The sequence below is a fragment of the Paroedura picta genome, chromosome 6 (assembly GCF_049243985.1).
Source record: "Paroedura picta isolate Pp20150507F chromosome 6, Ppicta_v3.0, whole genome shotgun sequence".
In the NCBI taxonomy this organism is placed as follows: Eukaryota; Metazoa; Chordata; class Lepidosauria; order Squamata; family Gekkonidae; genus Paroedura; species Paroedura picta.
In genome coordinates this window covers 98,945,634-98,964,957 of record NC_135374.1, presented here as the reverse complement: position 1 = coordinate 98,964,957, position 19,324 = coordinate 98,945,634, and the positions used below count along the sequence as shown (strand labels likewise).

The 19,324-nt window shown below is 41.9% G+C and overlaps 2 protein-coding genes across 3 annotated transcripts in view; one reads left to right on the top strand and one right to left on the bottom strand.

Annotated features, from left to right (window-relative positions):
* UBAC2 (UBA domain containing 2) overlaps nucleotides 1–19,324 on the top strand; it is a 99,088-nt gene that overhangs the window by 35,480 nt on the left and 44,284 nt on the right. The window lies entirely within an intron of this gene.
* GPR183 (G protein-coupled receptor 183) lies at nucleotides 8,277–18,056 on the bottom strand. Of its 2 annotated transcripts, XR_013232151.1 has the most exons (3): nucleotides 17,965–18,056; nucleotides 9,894–11,478; nucleotides 8,277–9,225 (listed from the first exon to the last, which is right to left on the bottom strand). XR_013232151.1 is itself a non-coding variant. In XM_077343820.1 (2 exons), the coding sequence occupies exon 2, from the start codon at nucleotides 11,447–11,449 to the stop codon at nucleotides 10,367–10,369; it is 1,083 nt and encodes a 360-aa protein (XP_077199935.1). In that variant the 5' UTR covers nucleotides 11,450–11,478; nucleotides 17,965–18,056; the 3' UTR covers nucleotides 9,263–10,366. The 2 variants fall into 2 exon arrangements, 1 of the variants encoding a protein (XP_077199935.1); XM_077343820.1 differs by lacking the exon at nucleotides 8,277–9,225 and having other exon boundaries at nucleotides 9,263–11,478.

Genomic DNA, 19,324 nt, shown 5'->3' with positions numbered 1-19,324 from the left:
TGAAATAGATAATTATTTACTGTGGTTATGCTTTGGTAGGGTTTCAGGTACCATATTTACTGTACGAGAGACAACCATGAATGTAACACAACAAAATTCTCAGGAAGAGTGCTTGCACTCAAAAGCTCACGCCTTGAATAAATCTTTGTTGGTCTTAAAGGTACTATTGGACTCTGATTTTGTTGTGCTACTTCAGACCAACACGCCTACCCACTTGAATCTAACCATGAATGTAAGAAAAACTAAAAGTCATTTCCTTAAACAAACATAAGGTCCTTTTGCACTAAAAACATCTTCAAGTAAAAGGGCTACTTACAGTTCTCTTAGAGCTGTTCTCACAGCAGATCTGTCAGAGCTCTCACAACCTCACCTACTTCACAAGGTGTCTCAGATCTGACCAGAATACCTTTATTGGCATAATTACTAGATTAAATAGTAAAACAGTGGATTATCTATATATAGATATAACAGTTACAGAGTACCAGCTTTTAAATCAACTACATCACTAAATTACTTGGTCACTACTTGTTTCACGTACAAAAATTTTCTCTAGAAACTTTTAACAGAAACTTTGCTATCCTCATGGGCTGAATTCTCCTCATTCAACACCTTGCTCACAGCAGGTTTCTCATTTACACCCAATTTACATTTCTTGAAATAGTCGAAGAGGGGCTAGCAATATTTTAAGAATTTTACACAGTCAAATAGAATGTGGGTCAGAGTACCTGGCACTCTACATCCATGAAAGCACTGAAAGCACTGTCTTTCCTCTAAGGGGAGTTTTCTCAGAGCTCTCTCAGCCCCACCTACCTCACACGGAATCTGTTGTGGGGAGAGGAAGGGAAGGTGATTGTAAGCTGCTTTTGGATAGTGAAAAGCAGGGTATAAAAACCAATTCTCTCTGTTTCAAGAAGACTACAAGAAATCTTCTCAGGCAAAGTCCATCACAATTGGGCCTGTCTAGTCATCTTCAGAAGATGAGGAGGTCCTGGTGACTAACCTGGAGACCAGGACACAGCTCCTGTCTTCAGACATCCAGGACTCAAGCCAGGCCATCTGTTGAGGCTATGGCTCATGAATAGGAGCCAGAACTGGAGACCACAAAAGAACCTCCTCGCCTTGGAGCAGAGGAGTTGGAGGGCCTGGTTACAAGCTCTGATCTGGTGGTAGATCCAGTTGGCTGCCTGGGACCTCTCCTCCAGCCATGAGGCTTGTGATGACAAAAGATCCATCATGAGGTTTTGCTATAGCAGAGTTTTGTGAAACCCTGGAGTTTATGGATGGCCTTGGAAGGGTTTCCTGAATGAGTTATATGTAGAGATATTGTAGAAAATAGTTTTATCTTTAGGCAACATACAACTCTAAAATTGTACTGCAAGGAAAACAAGAACATCTAGTGATCTGGCACACTAGAATCGATCGCAGCCCTTTCTGGCTGACAGTTGAGAGGCTGCAGGCCTTGCGTTAGGTTGAAAGGGAAGAAAGTGATCCAGGATTCTCAGCTGTCAGGCTGAAATGGCTGCAATCGATTCCAAGCCATTTCAGCGCACTGATTGCTTCCCTACCCCCCCCCCCCAAAGGAGGGAAGCGATGCAGTGCACTGAAATAGCTTTCAACTATTTGGGACTGATAGAGGGTTGTGCACACCCATCTGCTGTCATGCTAAAATGGCTACCAGTAGGACTCCCCCAAACCAAACTGGACAAAGGACCATGAAATGTTGGGGAAGGTATCTCCCCTGAACTTCGGTTCTAAAGGCACAAACTGGGGCATTTTCATGTGAAAATTTGATTCATATCCCTCCTTACTCAGAACTGCTTTGTCCCACAGCTCTCCTTTCCAAGTCTCCTAATTTGTTGGTTGCAGTCTCCCTTTTGGTTGATGATGGAGCCAAGGAATAGGAAATCTTGAACAATTTCAATTTCTTAATTGTCAGTCTTAAAATTTTGTAGTTCCCCAGTAGTCATGACTTTTTGTCTTCTTGATGTTCAGCTGCAATCCTGTTTTTGCATGTTCTGCTTTACCCTTCGCCAGGAGTCATTTCAAGTCTTCATTCTTTTCTGCCCGTAATGTGGGCGTCATCTGCATTTCTCAGACTATTACTAATCCTTCCACCCATTTTCACTACATCTTTGTCTGAATCTAATCTAGCTTTCCTTATATGTTGAAGCAAATGAAATTATTTTCAAGCTGCTGATGGCAAATAACAGTTAATTCCACTATCAACAATTCCTCAAACTTTCAAAAAAACTTTAAAATCATTTAACGCCTATGTATTTTTTCGTTTTCAGTATCTTCGTCAGTGATGTAAGATACTTTAGTCCTATGGTAATATATATGTGGTTCAATCTTCAAATGTTTCTATGGTATCCACTATACAGATGTCTACAAATATTAGCATCACCAAGTGTAAATGCTCCTTAAGGTAAAGGTAAAAGTATCCCCTGTGCAAGCACCGAGTCATGTCTGACCCTTGGGGTGACGCCCTCTAGCGTTTTCATGGCAGACTCAATACGTGGTGGTTCGCCAGTGCCTTCCCCAGTCATTACCGTTTTACCCCCCAGCAAGCTGGGTACTCATTTTACCGACCTCGGAAGGATGGAAGGCCGAGTCAACCTTGAGCCGGCTGCTGGGATTGAACTCCCAGCCTCATGGGCAGATTCTCAGACTGCATGTCTGCTGCCTTACCACTCTGCGCCACAAGAGGCTCAAATGCTCCTTAGTAGATACTGAACACGAAAAAATACTCAGGAGTTTGTTAAATGATGTTTTGGAAGTTTGAGGGATTGTTGATAGTGGAATAAACTGTTATTTGCCATCGCCAGCTTGAAAATCATTTCATTTGCTTGTATTACGGCTGACGGGTCTTCACCTGTTCCTTATATGTTCTGCATATATATTGAGAGTATTTAAAAGGTTGTCACTTGGAGGAGGGCAGGATGCTGTTTCTGTTGGCTGCAAAGGAGAGGACATGCAGTAATGGGTTTAAACTTCAAGTACAACGATATAGGCTAGATATCAGGGGGAAAAATTTCACAGTCAGAGTAGTTCAGCAGTGGAATAGGCTGCCTAAGGAGGTGGTGATCTCCCCTTCACTGGCAGTCTTCAAGCAAAGGCTGGATGCACACTTTTCTTGGATGCTTTAGGATGGTTAGGGCTGATCCTGCATTGAGCAGGGGGTTGGACTAGATAGCCTGTATGGCCCCTTCCAACTCTATGATTCTATGAGAACTGAGGTTCGAATGAGCAAAATTATTTCCTTCCATGAGTTATGGGAAGAAGAAATAGCCAATCATAACAGGTGAACCAGTGTGGTGTATTGGTTAAGAGCAGCAGCCTCTAATCTGGAAACTGGGTCTGATTCCCCACTCCTCCGTATGCAGCCAACTGGCTGACTTTGCCTCAGTTACAGTTTTCTTAGGACTGTTCTCCCAGTGCAGTTCTGTTAGAGCTCTCTCCACCCCACCTATCTCACAGGGCATCTGTTCTGGGGAGAGGAAGGGAAGGTGATTGTAAGGCCTTTTGAGACTCCTTTGGGTAGTGAAAAGCAGGGTATAAAAACCAACTCTTCTTCTTCATAACCTTCATGTAAAAGCAACCTTCATTCTGAATTCACTGTTCCATGGCGTTTGATCTGGGGAGTTACTTGTTTCATTATTTAAAGTGCACAAGCCCCATGGAAGTTGCTTCCCATTGCAAGGCAGCAGCACTGATTGTACCCTTTAAGCCTGTGGATCACTTCCAGTCAGTGTTCTTCCTCTAGCCCTTACCAAACAAGCAGGTGACCCAGCGAAGATGGCGAGAGGTAACCTTGAGAACTAGCACAATGTTTTGCAAACGTATTTGTATGCTCGGTTTCATCAGCCTCTTTACTTCCTCTCCTTGCTTGCTCCTGATGGGTATCACCTTGTGAAAGGGTGGTATCTTCTGGCTCTTCTGAGAAAGCATTTAAAAATACAAACCACATGTTGTGGTTTAGAGTTACCGTAGCAACCCTTGTGTAGTGCACGGCACGTGCGGATGTGTGTTGCCCTTGATTTTTTACTTACTCAAAACAAGTATGTGTTCAGAAGGAAGCACAGAATTTCATTACTCTTTTAACTGAGACACTGATTTATTTGTATATATGAGGGGGAAAATATGTATTGCTCCTACTGTCATGAGGTTTAATCTGTAGATGTAGTTAGATCCAATGCACCCTGGCAGGTGGATTTCCTTTGTAGGTGAACCCAAGAACTTTAAATTGAATTAATTCTTTTTTTCTTCGAACTGTCTAGTGACGCATCACCAAGTGAACTTGAAAGCCCCATCAGTTTCAGAAACAGTTTTTCGGGGGATCTGATATAGAAGAAAAACCAGTCTTTTACACTCATGGAATTAGTTGGCAGTTCTGAAAAAATTCTTACATGACTACAGACAGCCAGACAGGCTGTAGATATTTAACAATATCTACATAAACACCAGTCAGAACGAAGTTTCAGTCCAGCGGCATCTTTAAGACCAAAAAACGTTTAATTCTGGGTATAAGCTGTCATTTGCTTTTACCTAGAATTAAACATTGTTCATCTTAAAGGTGCTGCCAGAGCTATATTCTGTTGCTTCAGCCCAACATGGCTTCCCACCCAAATCGAGCAATCAGAATATCGATGATAAAGCAACATCTTGTCCCGAAAGGACAGAGCCAGCATCCATTTCAGATTGCTGCGTGGATACACTGGTCTTCAGAAGTGACTGAAAGGGACTATAGGAAACAGTGGAATAGTTGTGGGTGAAATTGTGCACTGTTCCTCCCTTTGCTAACTTCAGTTTTCTTACACAGAGCCAGGGCCCAGCTCTCCAAGGCACTAGGGCCATTGGCTTAATGCTAGAACTAAAATCAGGACTAGCATGACAGAGTAAATAAAAGCCATAGCTAGCATTCAGGAGTATTTTTCTTCTTTAAAGGTAAAGGTATCCCCTGTGCAAGCACCAAGTCATGTCTGACCCTTGGGGTGACGCCCTCCAGCGTTTTCATGGCAGACTCAATACGGGGTGGTTTGCCAGTGCCTTCCCCAGTCATTACCGTTTACCCCCCAGCAAGCTGGGTACTCATTTTACTGACCTCGGAAGGATGGAAGGCTGAGTCAACCTTGAGCCGGCTGCTGGGATTGAACTCCCAGCCTCATGGGCAAAGCTTTCAGACTACTGCCTTACCACTCTGCACCACAAGAGGCTCTTTTCTTCTTTAGATTAGTACAATTGGGGGCCTGCAAGAACTTAATGGGGGCATCTCATTTTTGCCCCCCTCACTATTTCTGCTCTCTTCTTTTTCTGCTTACTTCTGTTTTTTATACTCCCCAGCTAACCTACCTTCATCTCTCTGATGCCTTTCTCTCCACTCTCCTAGAACAGTCTTTTTTGGTAAAGCTCTATGCTAGGGGTGACCAGACTGTGGCTCTCCAGATGTCCATGGACTACAATTCCCATGAACTGTGCTGGCAGGGGCTCATGGGAATTGTAGCCCATGGACATCTGGAGAGTCACAGTGTGGCCACCCCTGTTCTGTGCAGTACTGGCCACTAGACTGGGCCAGGCCCAGTTGTGCAGTGGGGAACCATCAAGAATCCTAATCCTGGCAGCCCCCATATCCTCAATTTGCCCTGCTTCTTTTTTCCCTCCCCTTCCTTTGGTTGCTTATTTACTTCATTTATACGCCACCTTTCTCTGCCAAGGGAACCCAAAATGCCTTGCATCTTTCTCCTCTCCTCCATTTATCCTCACAGCAACCCTGCGGGTAGGACAGGCTGAGTGTGTATGACTGGCTGAAGGTCACTCAGTGAGTTTCTCCTGCAACCTGTCTACAATGCCGGATTTCTCAGGTTCCCTGGTGTTGAACAGTAGTAAAAGCAGCTGCATCTGGATGAGTCAAGCAAATCATGTGGAGATTCTGGCTTGTCCTGGCCCCGATGTGTGCTCCCTCAAAGGCTAAAACATACTTGCAGGGGGCCATGCCCCCCCCCAACATTTACCGACAGAAACTAAAGGTGGCAATGCAATGTTTCTAGTTTTGGGGTTAACCCCTTCCCTATGTTGTTTTTTCTGGCAAATATCCAGCTTTTTCAGGTATGTCGAAAGATTGTTCATGACCCCAGGTTCTCAGCTTAAGTATCAGCAGATGGAGCCATGTTAAAAATTCAGTGTATTGGTTTTCTGTTTGAGGGATCTTTTCATATTGCTTATGGAAAACCTGGGCGTTGTAATAATTTGTGTAGTGGGCAGGATTGGGAGGTTTGAGGTCAGCTCTCCACCCAGCACTATAGCTCATTGGGTGGGACTGATAAAATGAAAGAAGGGAGAAATATGTTCATTGCTTTCAGCTCTTTGAAGGAGGAAGGGGGAATGAAAGTACAATAATAATTCTGAATTTAGGAAAAGGATTCTGAGATTGGCATCTGCCATTCAGACTATGACTGATTACTTGCTCATCTGTAACATTTTTCTTAGTTGATCACATTTAAATATACTGCAGATATTTTCTGGAATAAGGCTGTTCTCTGCCTTTTTGGGCTGTTGTTAATGTGATGACCATTGTCAGATGAGTCATCGGACTTACTTCTTCTTTTTCACCCATTGTGAAACCACAAAGGAGATCATGAGGCATTGCTTTGAGATCTCAGAACTCTGCAGCCAACCTGTGCTCCAAATCCTAATGCTGGCATGAACAACAGGAATGAACAGCTTGGCGTAGTGGTTAGGAGTGCGGACTTCTAATGTGGCGAGCTGGGTTTGATTTCCCTCTCCCCCGTATGCAGCCAGCTCACCACAGCCAGCTCACCTTGGGCTCACCACAGCATGGATAAAGCTGCTCTGACCAAGCTGTAATATCAGGGCTCTGTTAGCCTCACCCACCTCACAGGGTGTCTGTTGTGGGGAGAGGAAAGGGAAGGCAACTGTACGCTGCTTTGAGACTCCTTCAGGTAGAGAAAAATGGCATATAAGAACCAACTCTTCTTTTTTAGTAATATCAGGGCTCTCTCAGCCTCACCTCTTTCACAGGGTGTCTGTTGTAGGGAGAGGAAAGGGAAGGTGAATGTAAGCCGCTTTTGAGACTCCTTTGGGTAGAGAAAAGCAGCATATAAGAACCAACTCTTCTTCTTCTTCAGTAATATCAGGGCTCTCTCAGCTCACCTACCTCACAGGGTGTTGTTGTGGAGAGAGGAAAGGGAAGGCGAATGTAAGGTAGAGAAAAGTCAGGTAGAGAAAAGTGGCATATAAGAACCAAGTCTTCTTTCCCCGAAGCAAAACAACCAAATTCCTGCAAAATGTAATGATTATCATAGAACCAGAGTTGGAAGGGGCCATATGGAGTTAGGGGTGAGATGATGGCAGCCGGTTGGCTCAGGGCAGGTAACAAAAGGACAAATACAATTAATTTTTACATTGAGGATCAGGGTTACAGAGCTTTCATTTAGAAGAGAGGAGGACCAGTCTTCTTTAATAATGGGCAGAACAGATGCTAATTCTTTTTAGATTTTTGAAGACCAACCCCACCTCCCACCAGCTGCAGTAGCGAAAACAAGGTTTGAAATGTGTTGATCCTGTAATGTTTGTTTGTGGTTACTGGTCTGCCCTTCCTTTTGGTGCCCCATTGCAGCTGCCTACAGAAGGACACAAGTAACACCTCTTTTGTTGCATTTGTGGTTGGCCAGCTTGGTTCTCTTTTCATTTAAAGTTAATAAAACTGGTCATTTTCTTTACAAATTGTAGAGTCCTGCTAGATCAGGCCAGGTATCCATCTAGTACAGCACCTTCCTTTCTGTTAGGGGTGCCAACTTCCAGGTGAGACTTGGGGATCCCCCAGAATTACAGCTGATTTCCAAACCACAGAGATCAGTTCCCTGGGAGAAAAGGCTTCGGAGGGAGGACTCTGTCCCCATCCATGTCCCCGTCCTCCCCAGGCTCTGCCCCCAAATCTCCAAAAGCTTCCCAACCTGAATCTGGCAACTCTGCCCCTCTGTCCCCTGCCAGAGGTGGGGGCTGGTGACTCCACTTCCTTTAGTAATCTGCCAGATGGCTCCAGGAGGGCCACAAAAAGTTTATGAAGGCAACAGCCTTCCCTTGCTCCTGTACCCACACCTAGTGACTGTAGTACATGGATGTTTGTGCTTAAACTCACAAACCAAGGTATGAATCAGAATTCCTAATGCATGTTACATTCCCATCTAAGGCTTACATCACAATAACGAGCAAAACTGCAAGAAGAACATGGGATTTAAATGTTCTCTGACAGCCTGCAGGTACATGATTTATAAAATGTTAAGCACTATTACCTCCTCTTGGTTTCGGTGGATTAGGTGCATGTTTAATTTTCTCCAGTTTAAATTGGAGGAACTTAAAATTGCGTGATTTTAAGAGGCTTTCCCAACCAGGGTTTCATAAAATCCTGGGGTTTTGTGATAGCCCTGGGTTTCCCAAATGGGTTCGAGTTAATTAATATTAATATTAATATACATATATTTTATTTTGGTAAACATTTATTTGGTTGATATTACCATATATGTTCATGTTGACCTGCCCTCCCCTTCCCAAATTGCCAATGATGAGCCTGAAGGGAGTGGAAAGGGGAGGGGTCAGAGGTAGGCATGTACATAGCAATGCTTCCCAACCATATTCTACATGATCGTGCCACTTCTAGGGTTTCTTGAAGCCTGAGGAATGTTTTAGGGATTTGTCAGTGGTAGAAAAAAAGTTGAGAAAGGCTGCTTAAGTAGTTCACACACACACATGCACACACACACTTAACTGGAAAGGGTTGTGGGTTGGATCCTACCTACATTGTCTGCCTATGGTAGGCTTCCAGGAGCAGCATTTTTAGGGGTGGGGCATTTCAGGAGAGGGTGGCATGGACTTAGTACTTCTGCAGAGAGAAACCCTTCCGTCAGTAGAAATGGTGGGTTGCCACTTGCCAATTGTTGCCTGCAACTGACGTTACACAAATGAGCCAGTTCTGGAGTCCAAACTCTTAACTGTCAGTTTGACATTAAATTTGTGATCTCAGTTTTTAAAACACAGGCCTACTGTGATGATTTGCAGTCTGTGGTTGGTGCTTTAAAATAGTTTTTGAAATTCTAGCTTTTCTTGATTCTTAACTAAAAAGCAAACATCTGAGAAAAATTAAGGAAGTGTAAAACTGCACTGGAGGATCATTGTCCATGGGGTCTCGATGGGTCGGACACGACTTCGCACCTAACAACAACAAAAACAGCAAAAAGAAATGTGACTTTTGTTAGTATTTTGTTTATTGTGCTCTCTCTATATTTATATACCTTGAGTAGATATTCATAAGATTTTTACAGACATATAACCAACATTTCCTGTCTCAAGCTTTGAATCCTAGAAGGCATGGCAAAAATACAAAGTTCTTAAGCTGGAAAGCTGCACGGAAGTTGGTGGGTGCATGCATTCACTCCTGATCCTGTTCTAGTTTGAACTCCACCTGCTCACCTGTTTCTATCTGCTGATCCCCCCTTCTTCCAGGTGCTCTGTCCAGCTGTTGCAGTCAGCATATTGCCAGTATGAAACATATTCTTGGGAGGGGGGGATATTCTATGCATCTTGTGATCGGTTATATTGGTGCCTACCATGTGATTTATTTCTCATGCTATGACATTGAAGACTGGTTAGATATCACCAGCAGATTGGGCTAACTTATTTTGTGGCATTCCTTTTCAGGCTGCCATGGAAGTACTGCATAACAATAAAAATCCACAGCCCTAAAAGCATGTACTGTGCAGTAAATGGCTTGAATACTGCACACCAATAGTAGAAAATCACATACAGCCATGTACTTCATGAATATTTTGTTCTGAAAACACACAATCTTTCCTAATGATGTGATTATTTTATGTCATTACCTGTCAACATGGAAATACGGTTAAATATTTCCTTCCAGATTCTGCCTTTGTATCTATTGCTTGCTGTGGTAACAGTTGTGAAACATAAGTATTGGAGTCCAGTCATTCAAAGAAAATCAGTTTGATTTGTCTGCTGAGTCAAGAGAGCCATTCATAATGTGTTTCATCCCTCTGGCTTGCATTACTAATATTCAGAAATGGAAATGTACAGAAATGGATGTTCTATGATCTATGGCCAAACCATCCTAAGAAACAGTTTTTTCCCCAGTGAAGTATAGAAATCAAAAAACAAGGAATTCGATTTTTATTTTCTTGTAATGGATGTATGTGGTTCATGAGCTGTTCCCCTGCTTTTGGGAAATTCAGAGCACTGTCTTTCTTGTTTAGAAAAGTAGGTTGAGCCTTTTGCTATTGCAAACTTTAAAAAAAAATTAAGTGTCTTGAGGTAAGTTTCAAAAGTTCATTTGCAGTTGTCATTTTCCATTTAGTTCTGTTGTCACAGTAGCTGTGTTAACATCTCTGACGTCACGGGAGCTTTCTTCATGAGCTGTTCGAACCACACTCGACAACGATATGCTTCCTTGACGTCTCAAGATTTTCATTATTGTACTTTTGTATCCCCTGCATGCAAAGAAATATATTAAAGGATCTAAACAGCAGTTTAAATTCATCAGGAACACAGTGTAGTGGAGGGTCTTCTGAAAGAGTTTTTGAGTACTGCATTCGAGTTCACCATCTCCAGACACAATCTTTATAATCATATGTTTGATAATGGCAACATGATAAGGAGTTAGACAAACAATGAAGACTACAATGATGAAAATAATTGTATTAATGGCCTTTCTGTTCGTCCCTGATTTTTCAGCAAATGGGTTTTTTTTGGCATTTTGATAGAGTTTACAACTGATCTTAGAATAACAGATTAAGATAATGCCAAGAGGAATGATATATCCAAGTAAACAGGCACCAAGGAGCAGCCAAGGGAGATATGATATTTTTTCAAAGTTTGGATATTCCATGCATGTGTTCCTTTTTTCTTCTGTATGCAACAAGTCTTGAGTAAGCAACGGGAGAGTCTGTGCTAGTACAAGAAGCCACACTGAACCACAAATGTACTTGGCACATTGCACTGTTCTGATCCTGGTGCGCCGTGGATGGACCACAGCGACAAACCTGTCAATGCTCAAGCAGGTCATGAAGTTCACAGCTGCATAAATGTTGATGTAAAAGAGGAGCGCAGTGAGTTTGCAGAATAATTCACCAAATGGCCAGTGGAAGCGCATTGCATAGTATGCAATTCTGGCAGGCAAAGCAGTAGTAAAAAGAATGTCTGATATAACAAGATTTGTTGAGTAAAGAGTAGTAGAGTTGATCTTTTTCCGGTTTTTAATGACCACAATGAGAGCAAGAACATTTCCAGGCACTCCTATAATGAAAATTATGCCGTAGAATACAGGCAGTAAGATACGCGCTGAATCTTCGTGTTCGTATAGATCACAGCTGGAGTTATTAGTTTGGTTTGTTGTAGAAGCAGAAGCCGTTGAGCCCATTTCCATAACTGTTTTCTCCAGAAAGTTCAGCAGACCTAGCAAAAAGAGCAGAAGAAATGGAACTGAGTACAGAGAATCACGGTTTCTCTCTCCAACAATCGGCTTTATGGGAAACTGAAACTTGTCAACAGTGAAATTATTTGTAAGGTTTTCTTCCACCCTTAAGTCTGATTCTTTACAGATGTGGAAATCCCTGAGATTGAGAACATAAATGTGAAATTAGGGAAAGCACCTGGAATATGAAAGCAGTGAGAACAACTGGTTTCTTAAAAATTTAAAAAAATGAATTAATTAAAATCCAGGGTTACCATCCAGGGTTTTCTATATCACCCCTCTGCACAAGAAGGCTTCAGAGCAGTTTACAATAAAAGCACAGTTAAAAACCAGTCACCCTCCTTCCACCCTCTTAAACACTTTCCAGATGGGGTGGTATAAAATAGAAGATGATCTAAAATCATGGGGGGAGCCATAGAGAAGGAGGGAGGCCCATATAGCTTCAGATGGCCATGGACTCAAGCCTGTTGGGAGAGTACTATTTTGCAGGCCTTGTGGAACTTTGACAGCTCCATCAGGGCCTGGATCTCAGCTGGCAACTCATTCCATCAGATTTGGACCAGGGCCAAAAAGGCCCTGGCGCCGGTTAAGACCAGGTAAACATCTTTGGGGCTAGAGATTACCAACAAATGGGTGTTGGCAGAATGCAGTGCTCTCTGGGGAGCATATCTGGAGAGGCAGTCCCTCAGATGAGATCAGACCACAAACTGAAGTTATGAAGTAGAAGAGTTGATTCTTATATGCTGCTTTTCTCTACCAGAAAGAGTCTCAGAGTGGCTTACATTCACCTTTCCTTTCCTCCCCACAACAACCACCCTGTGAGGGAGGTGAGGCTGAGAGAGCCCTGATATTACTGTTTGGTCAGAACAGCTTTATCAGTGCTGGGGCGAGCCCAAGGTCACCAAGCTGGTTGCTTGTGGGGGAGTGGGGAATCAAACCTGGCTCATCAGATTAGAAGTCTGTGCTCCTAACCACTAGACTAAGATGGCTCTCATAAAGGGAGAAACTTCTTTCCTAGAAGTGAGAATACGAAAATGGATCTGTAGAAGCGCCACAGTTTTTATCTGATGTGCTTGTTGGGATGAATCTGGTTTTGAGATAAGTTTTGCATTTTTGGTGTAGTGGTTAGGGGCTTCTCAGCAGTAGAAAAGTTGAGAGAGGCTAGCATAGGGTGTCAGACTAGGCTCTGGGAGACACGAGTTTGAATGTCCATTCTGCCATGGAAGCTCACTTGGACCACTCAGTATCTCTAAGCCTAATCTAACTCACAGGATTGTTGTGAAGATAAAATGGAGCAGGGGAGAAAGAGGCAGCAAGATGGTGAGAGATAAACAACCGCATTCAGCTGCTCTGCTGTTCTAGTTTTTTAATTGAGTTTTAATGGTTCTGGCTATCTTCTGGACTACTCGTATCTATATACATCAAACTGTCATTTGAGTTGCTTAGGAATTAGGGTAAAATTTTGCACCTATTTATACAGGAGACTGGGAACTTCCTTTTCCCAAAGAAAAAGATTACAGAATCCCAGCATGGAGAAGAAATGGCTGAGAAGAAGCCCAGATTTGTATTTTTCCATTATAATTAGCAAAGCATTTACATATTGATCATATTGATGATCTGCTGAAAGATGGAAAAGCGGGGAGTTGCATTAAAACTATGACCCCCCCCCCAAAAAAAAAAAGGTCTGAAGTGGTGCTGCCCATTCCACCAGCCCATTTTGCTGCATGTATACACTGAGCCTAGAAATAGCTGAGAGGAGAAAGGCTTGGTTGTTGGAGACAGTGGTTTTAAAAGATAAAAATATCTTTGGTTACAGTGGTGGAAGAAGTGGTTGCGTGCCTACAGGTCCCAGGCTTCCGTGCAATTTTGCACTTTGCTGAACACAGCGTGTTATATGGTTAGCAGTCCAGATTGCATCACTCTGTACGGCTATCTTGCAGCATAGTTAATGTTAGTGCTTTAACTAGCTTAACATTATTCCTGCAGTTTTGTAGCCATTTGTGATTATTAGGACTCCCTTTTGGTTTACAATGTTTTGTGTATCTTTTAAGGTTCTAAATTGGTATAGGTCTCGAATCAAGCAGTGTTCGCTATATAAAAAGTGTTTTAACACTGCCTGTGTGAAAAAATGTGTTTTTAATCTTAATTACTCGGTGTTTAGAAAGCTTAGTCACGCAACAGGTCCTTGCTGGACTTCTACTGGTATCGAATTTGTGATGCATTTTAATCTGCAATAATAGCTTCTTTAGTGTAAAAGAATATCTGCCGAAAAGGGAAAAAATAGCAAAAGGGACATACTTTTAAAAGAGAAGGAAAACAGATGGACAGAAGAGGAAGGAAGAGAGATGTTGCTGGGCCAAGTCCTGAAATTTCTGCTTTCAAAGGATAGGAAACTTTTGCTCAAAAGTATAAGCAGATAACACTCTTCCTCCCAGCTCCCCAGAGTTTTACTGTCTGCTTAGGATATGATTATTGGGGTCACTGTTGAAGAGTAATTACACATTGTGATATTAATATTAGTAGACCCCCTACAAATTTGGATATTGTATGACCATTTGGGGATTGAACTATACAAAGCAAAATATTACCAGAGACAAAGTTATTTTTTATAATTTCATCAGCAAAAAGAGCACATTTAGAGACAATTAAGTTACTAACAGTATTGAGAATATCACTGATGAAGATAGTGAAAACGGACTATACCTAGGAATACGTTTTGAACATTGTTTTGAACATTGTTTTCATTGGAATAAATCATTTCGCCATCGCCAATTTAAGACTTTTTTCTTCTGCTTTGGATGTGATTATTGACTTCTAGCTGTATTAATAGCATTATTGCAAAGAAACTTGAGTTTGTTGCCTTCTTGGGAACAAAATTGTTCTAAGCCAGCTAGGGATCCTGTTGCAGTGGGACCTGGAGGTCTCCCAGAATGACAACTGATCTCCAGACAACAGAAGGAAAATAGTTGCCTTGGAGAGTGGACTCCATGGCATTACAACCTGCTAGGGTCCCTCCCTTATATTCCCCTCCCCTCCCAAGTCCCACTGTCTACAGGCTCCATCCCTAAATCTTCAGGAATTATCCAACCTGGAGAGGGCAGCCATAGATCCCGTGCACACAGGAGCAGAATTTGGACATGGGCCCTTGGCTACACATGCCTGCTAATAGGTGCTGCTCATGTGATTTCCAATCCAAACCTTGACAGATCCAGACAGTTCTGGGTCTCATTAATGGCTGGATAGAAGATGTTTAGTGGACTCCTGCATAAGTGGCCTTGAGTCCATAAAGGAAGAAAGGTAGCATACAATTGGAATATAAATGTGACAATGAAATAATTTGTTTCCATTTTCTATTCTGCCAAAAAAAGGCAGTGGAGTGGACCCAACCATCCATCTAGGACCCTTCCTCCAGCTTAACTGGCTCAGGGGGAAAGATTCAGACTTCTCAGCGGAGTGGCAGGATAGGGCTAGGATCCACCCAAGTAAATGGCTATTATTTTCTAATTTACCAAAATTAGACCTTAAGTTTTTAAGTGGAGACAATAAACTGATCTAGTTAGTAAAGGAAAGTTATCAGAATTCAGGAAGTGGGTGAACACATTAAACTGTTTATACAACAGTATCTATATGCAGCATGATGTGAGATAATCTGGATCTACAAAAAATATGAGGGTAGATTTACACACACTATGTAGTTTTAAAGCACTTCCACCTGCACAACTGCGCAAGTAGGTGGTATGTCTTTTTTCCATTGATGATGCACTCCAGCTGAAATATTGATGCTCAGGAGCAGTTTTACACAAGTTACTGGGAGTGCAGCAGGAAGAGGCAGATGAAAAAGATCCATTCTTCAAATTGAGTTATTTTATGGGTTAGATCCTGCCAGCTTCCTCACTTAATCTTCTCCAGACCCCTCTTTACAACAGTCCCTGTCCTACATGGCTTTTGCACATGCAAGCCCCACGATTCCCAGCAGACTACTTTGGGGTCATCAGAACAAACTCCTCCCATGTTTTAAAACTGTAGATAAGTTGATTGGATGCAACTCTACTTCACTGAATCCTGACTATGACCTTTCGTGCATGGCAATCCCCATTTCTTCGGAGTTCCCCTCCTCTTCCTGTGAAAATCTAGGGGAATTTGAATGCAGTTGCTCCCCCAAGGATTCTTGGTTAGCATCAGAAGGGGACCTACACAGGTAGATATATTTGACTGTGAGGTGCTGGGCAAGGCAATTAATAACTTTGGAGAAGCCCGACACTTCTCATTGATGGTCATATGAAAAGTGTTTTGATCTTCTTGAACAGACCAAAGCTTACTATAAAGAGCGGTAATACACAAGTGGCACCCCTTTCTCGGTTTTTTTAGTCCAGTGGCACTTTTGAGACTCCTTCTGGCAGAGAAAAGCAGCATATAAGAACCAACTCCTCTTTCTTCTTTAAGACCAGCAAAGGTATAAACGTTTTGTGAGGATGTATGCGTGCACTCGAAAGCTTATACTTGGAATAAAACTTTATCTGTTCCACTGGACTCAAACTTGTTCCGCTGCTTCAGACCAATATGGCTACCCATCTGAATCCATTTTTACTTTGTCACACGAACATTTTAAAATTGGTGGGATTGCTTGTGAAAAGTTTTAAAAAACCCTTTATGATATGCTGACCTCAGTCGGAAGAGAACCACACTGAAGGAAGTATTTAAAACTTTAGTGTGAAAAACTCTTTTGGGGGAAACCTAGGAAAGCTGGCATGGTATCACACAATCTTTTCAGATCTTGTAAGCTAAGCAGAAGTTCTCAGGTTCAATTCCCAGCATCTCCAATTAAAGGATTTGGCAATAGGAGATGTGAGAATGCTCAGCCTGAGACCATGGAGAGTGGCTGTCAGTCTAAGTGCTTTGAAAGGAGGTCACCAAAGAAGAATTTGCAGAAAAAAGCAATGGCAAACCTGCTTCTCGCTTGCCTTGAAAGCCCCTTGCTGGGGCCGCTGTAAGTTGGTTGTGACTTGACAGCACTTTACACACACGACAGCAGTTTACACACACAGCACCTTACCTTACAGACAGCACACACAACAGCACTTTCCACACACAACATCTATGATAACTGATCACAGCTATCTTTTGAACTAATGGCATTTTACCGGTACCCTTATGATCTGCTCTTGGGGCACCACAGCACTGATAAAGCTGTTCTGACTGAGCAGCGATATCAGGGCTCTCTCAGCCTCACCCACCTCACAGGGTGTCTGTAGTGGGGAGAGGAAAGGGAAGGTGATTGTAAGCCGCTTTGAGCCTCCTTTGGGTAGAGAAAAGCGGCATATAAGAACCAACTCTTCTTTTTCTAAAAGATACACAACTGTAAATCCAAACATAAATGTCAGACTAAGTCTACAAACGGAGATTGGGCTGCCAAAAACACTTTTGGTGCAGTCTATGTTCCGTGGAAATCATTAGCAATTTCGAAAGACCCACATTTACAGTTGTCAGAAAATGTTTGTCTTGTTTTTGTTGAGGTAACTCTTGGTGCTGGGAAGAAAACATTGTTGTAATAACTGCCCTGAGCAGTTCCTGGTTGCCTAGCTGATGGTGTTGTAAGACTGGGTCTCTCTCTCTTGGTTTAGATGTAAATGACAGCATAGTCTACAAATAAAGTCACGAAGACTTTAAGTCTTAAGGACACTCTCCTGGAAGCAAATTCAATTGAATAAAACGGGACTTCCTTCTGAATCCTGCTTAAGATTTTTTCCCTGTGGCTGCAGTTCTTTGCTGACTTATTTGCAAATAAATCACCTTGATGTCTCTGTGTTTTGGTTCTCAGAAAATGTGCAAAGGGCTGCACTGTAAGGCTGCAGCATAAGTTTACTGGGGAGTCAACTGTATTCAATTCAATGGTATTTTAGTAGCCATACAGTGGCTGGGTTGTAGTCCTAAGAATAGTGAGAGGTCTCTCTAAAGCAGTGAAATCTGTTTAGTAGTATATTTTCTCCCCTGTTAGCAGCTGTTATTAACATTTGTCTTGAAACAGATCTTCATTAGCTACCACTGTTTAAATACAGGTATAGTTCTGTAAAGTATATAAGACCATCCAAAAGCTCAGCCATGTGGCATATTTTATTAAAGAAGTCACGGTGGCTTCGATACTGCAGAGTTTTGTTATTAGAAGAATGAAATATTTACTCAGAGTTGTGCCACTATTCATTTGTTTTCATATTTTTCAGTAGTTAGTGGATTAACAAAAAAACTGGCTTTGTCACTGAAAGACAAGCTCATTGCAGCTCTGGTACTTAAGACTTGCTTTGGCTACAGAGTAGTACCATAGAATAATATTTTTCTTAATGTTTCTTCTGTTTAAAAGAGTGCCCCTTAGCAGCCACTTTAGAAAATTGGACTCCCTGCAGCGCTACAATACTGATAGCCTGTTTTAAAATAATTTTTAAAAGAAAGAAAAGAGAGCATTCTTTACTTACATATCAGTAGTTTAGTGAGTCCTCTGTGCTGTGTATGTAAATCACATCACATATGTGACAATTTCCCCTTTGCACGTTGTTTTCAAGACTGATTATGTCAGACTGTCCTTTTATGGAGCTGATGGCATTTCCCCTCCCTTCGAGTTAATTCAACCTAGAATTTTTTGTGAAGTGAGACTGTCTATTTAGCTCACATTTGCAAGTTCCTTTCAGAAATTGGAACTTCATAAAAATAATAAAACTTTCCGATGCAGTTTATTACTAGAGTAAACTTGGGTATTTTTCCAGGACCTGATTCTACATGGATCCTCTGGACTGATCCTATTTATGAACGGGGTAAGCTGATAAAGTAGTGTCTTATTCTGCCACAAGTGCTGAAAATCTTATCCTGTACAAAAAAGGTAGAACCTTCCTACTCTGCTCTTCCAAGGAAATTGTCCATTGTAAAGCTCTAGATCAGGGACAGCCAAACGACGGCTCTCTAGTGACCAGATTATCCCACTTTTGGAGGGACATCTGGAGGCACCTGGCAAATTGTACTTATGTTGCAAGTAAAAATATATATATTACAATACTATTTTTGGATTCTGTGCATTCTATGAACATTTGTGTTGCTCCAGACCACATTTTTAATCAAGAACCCCCCTGGTCAATGGTTTCCCGCTTTACCAATGTTGAAATCTGGTCACCTTACTCTAGATGTCCATGGAAAATAATTACCATGAGCCTCTGCCTATGGTAGTTGTAGTCCATAGTCATCTGTAGAGCAACAGTTTGGCCATCCCTGCTACATATGGTTCTGTGAGTTGATATTGAGACAGTAAGTATGAGGCCATATCAAGCCTTGGTTGACTTTAGAATAATGTTCCAAAATGAAAGAAATGGCTTCAAATACAAATAAACGTCTAATGTTTTTATTGGGATCACATTGTAAAGGATTTGAAGTAACAAATCATCGGAACAGTGTTTTTGTGATATGTTAAATTTAAATTAGCAGGATGGTTCTTTGTTTCTATAAGTGTATATGTAGCATAGCGGTTTCAGAAATAGAATCTATGCATCAACCTTCATAAATCTCTTCAATTCAAATAAATGCGATAAAATCCACCAGCCTGCATATTTTATATGAGATATTACCTACTTTTCAGTAGAGATCGTCTTCAGAGGTCCTACTCTGTGTGTCCCCTCTGGCAGTGGCAAAAATGGCCTTCTCTGTTGTGGCACCATGGTTATCAAACTCCTTCCCCATGTAGATTTGCCTGGTGCCAAATTTACAATCCTCCAGCTGCCATTTTTATTGTCTTAACCATTTGGGCAATTTTCTTTCTGTGGACATAATGACAGATATACTCTGCTTTTA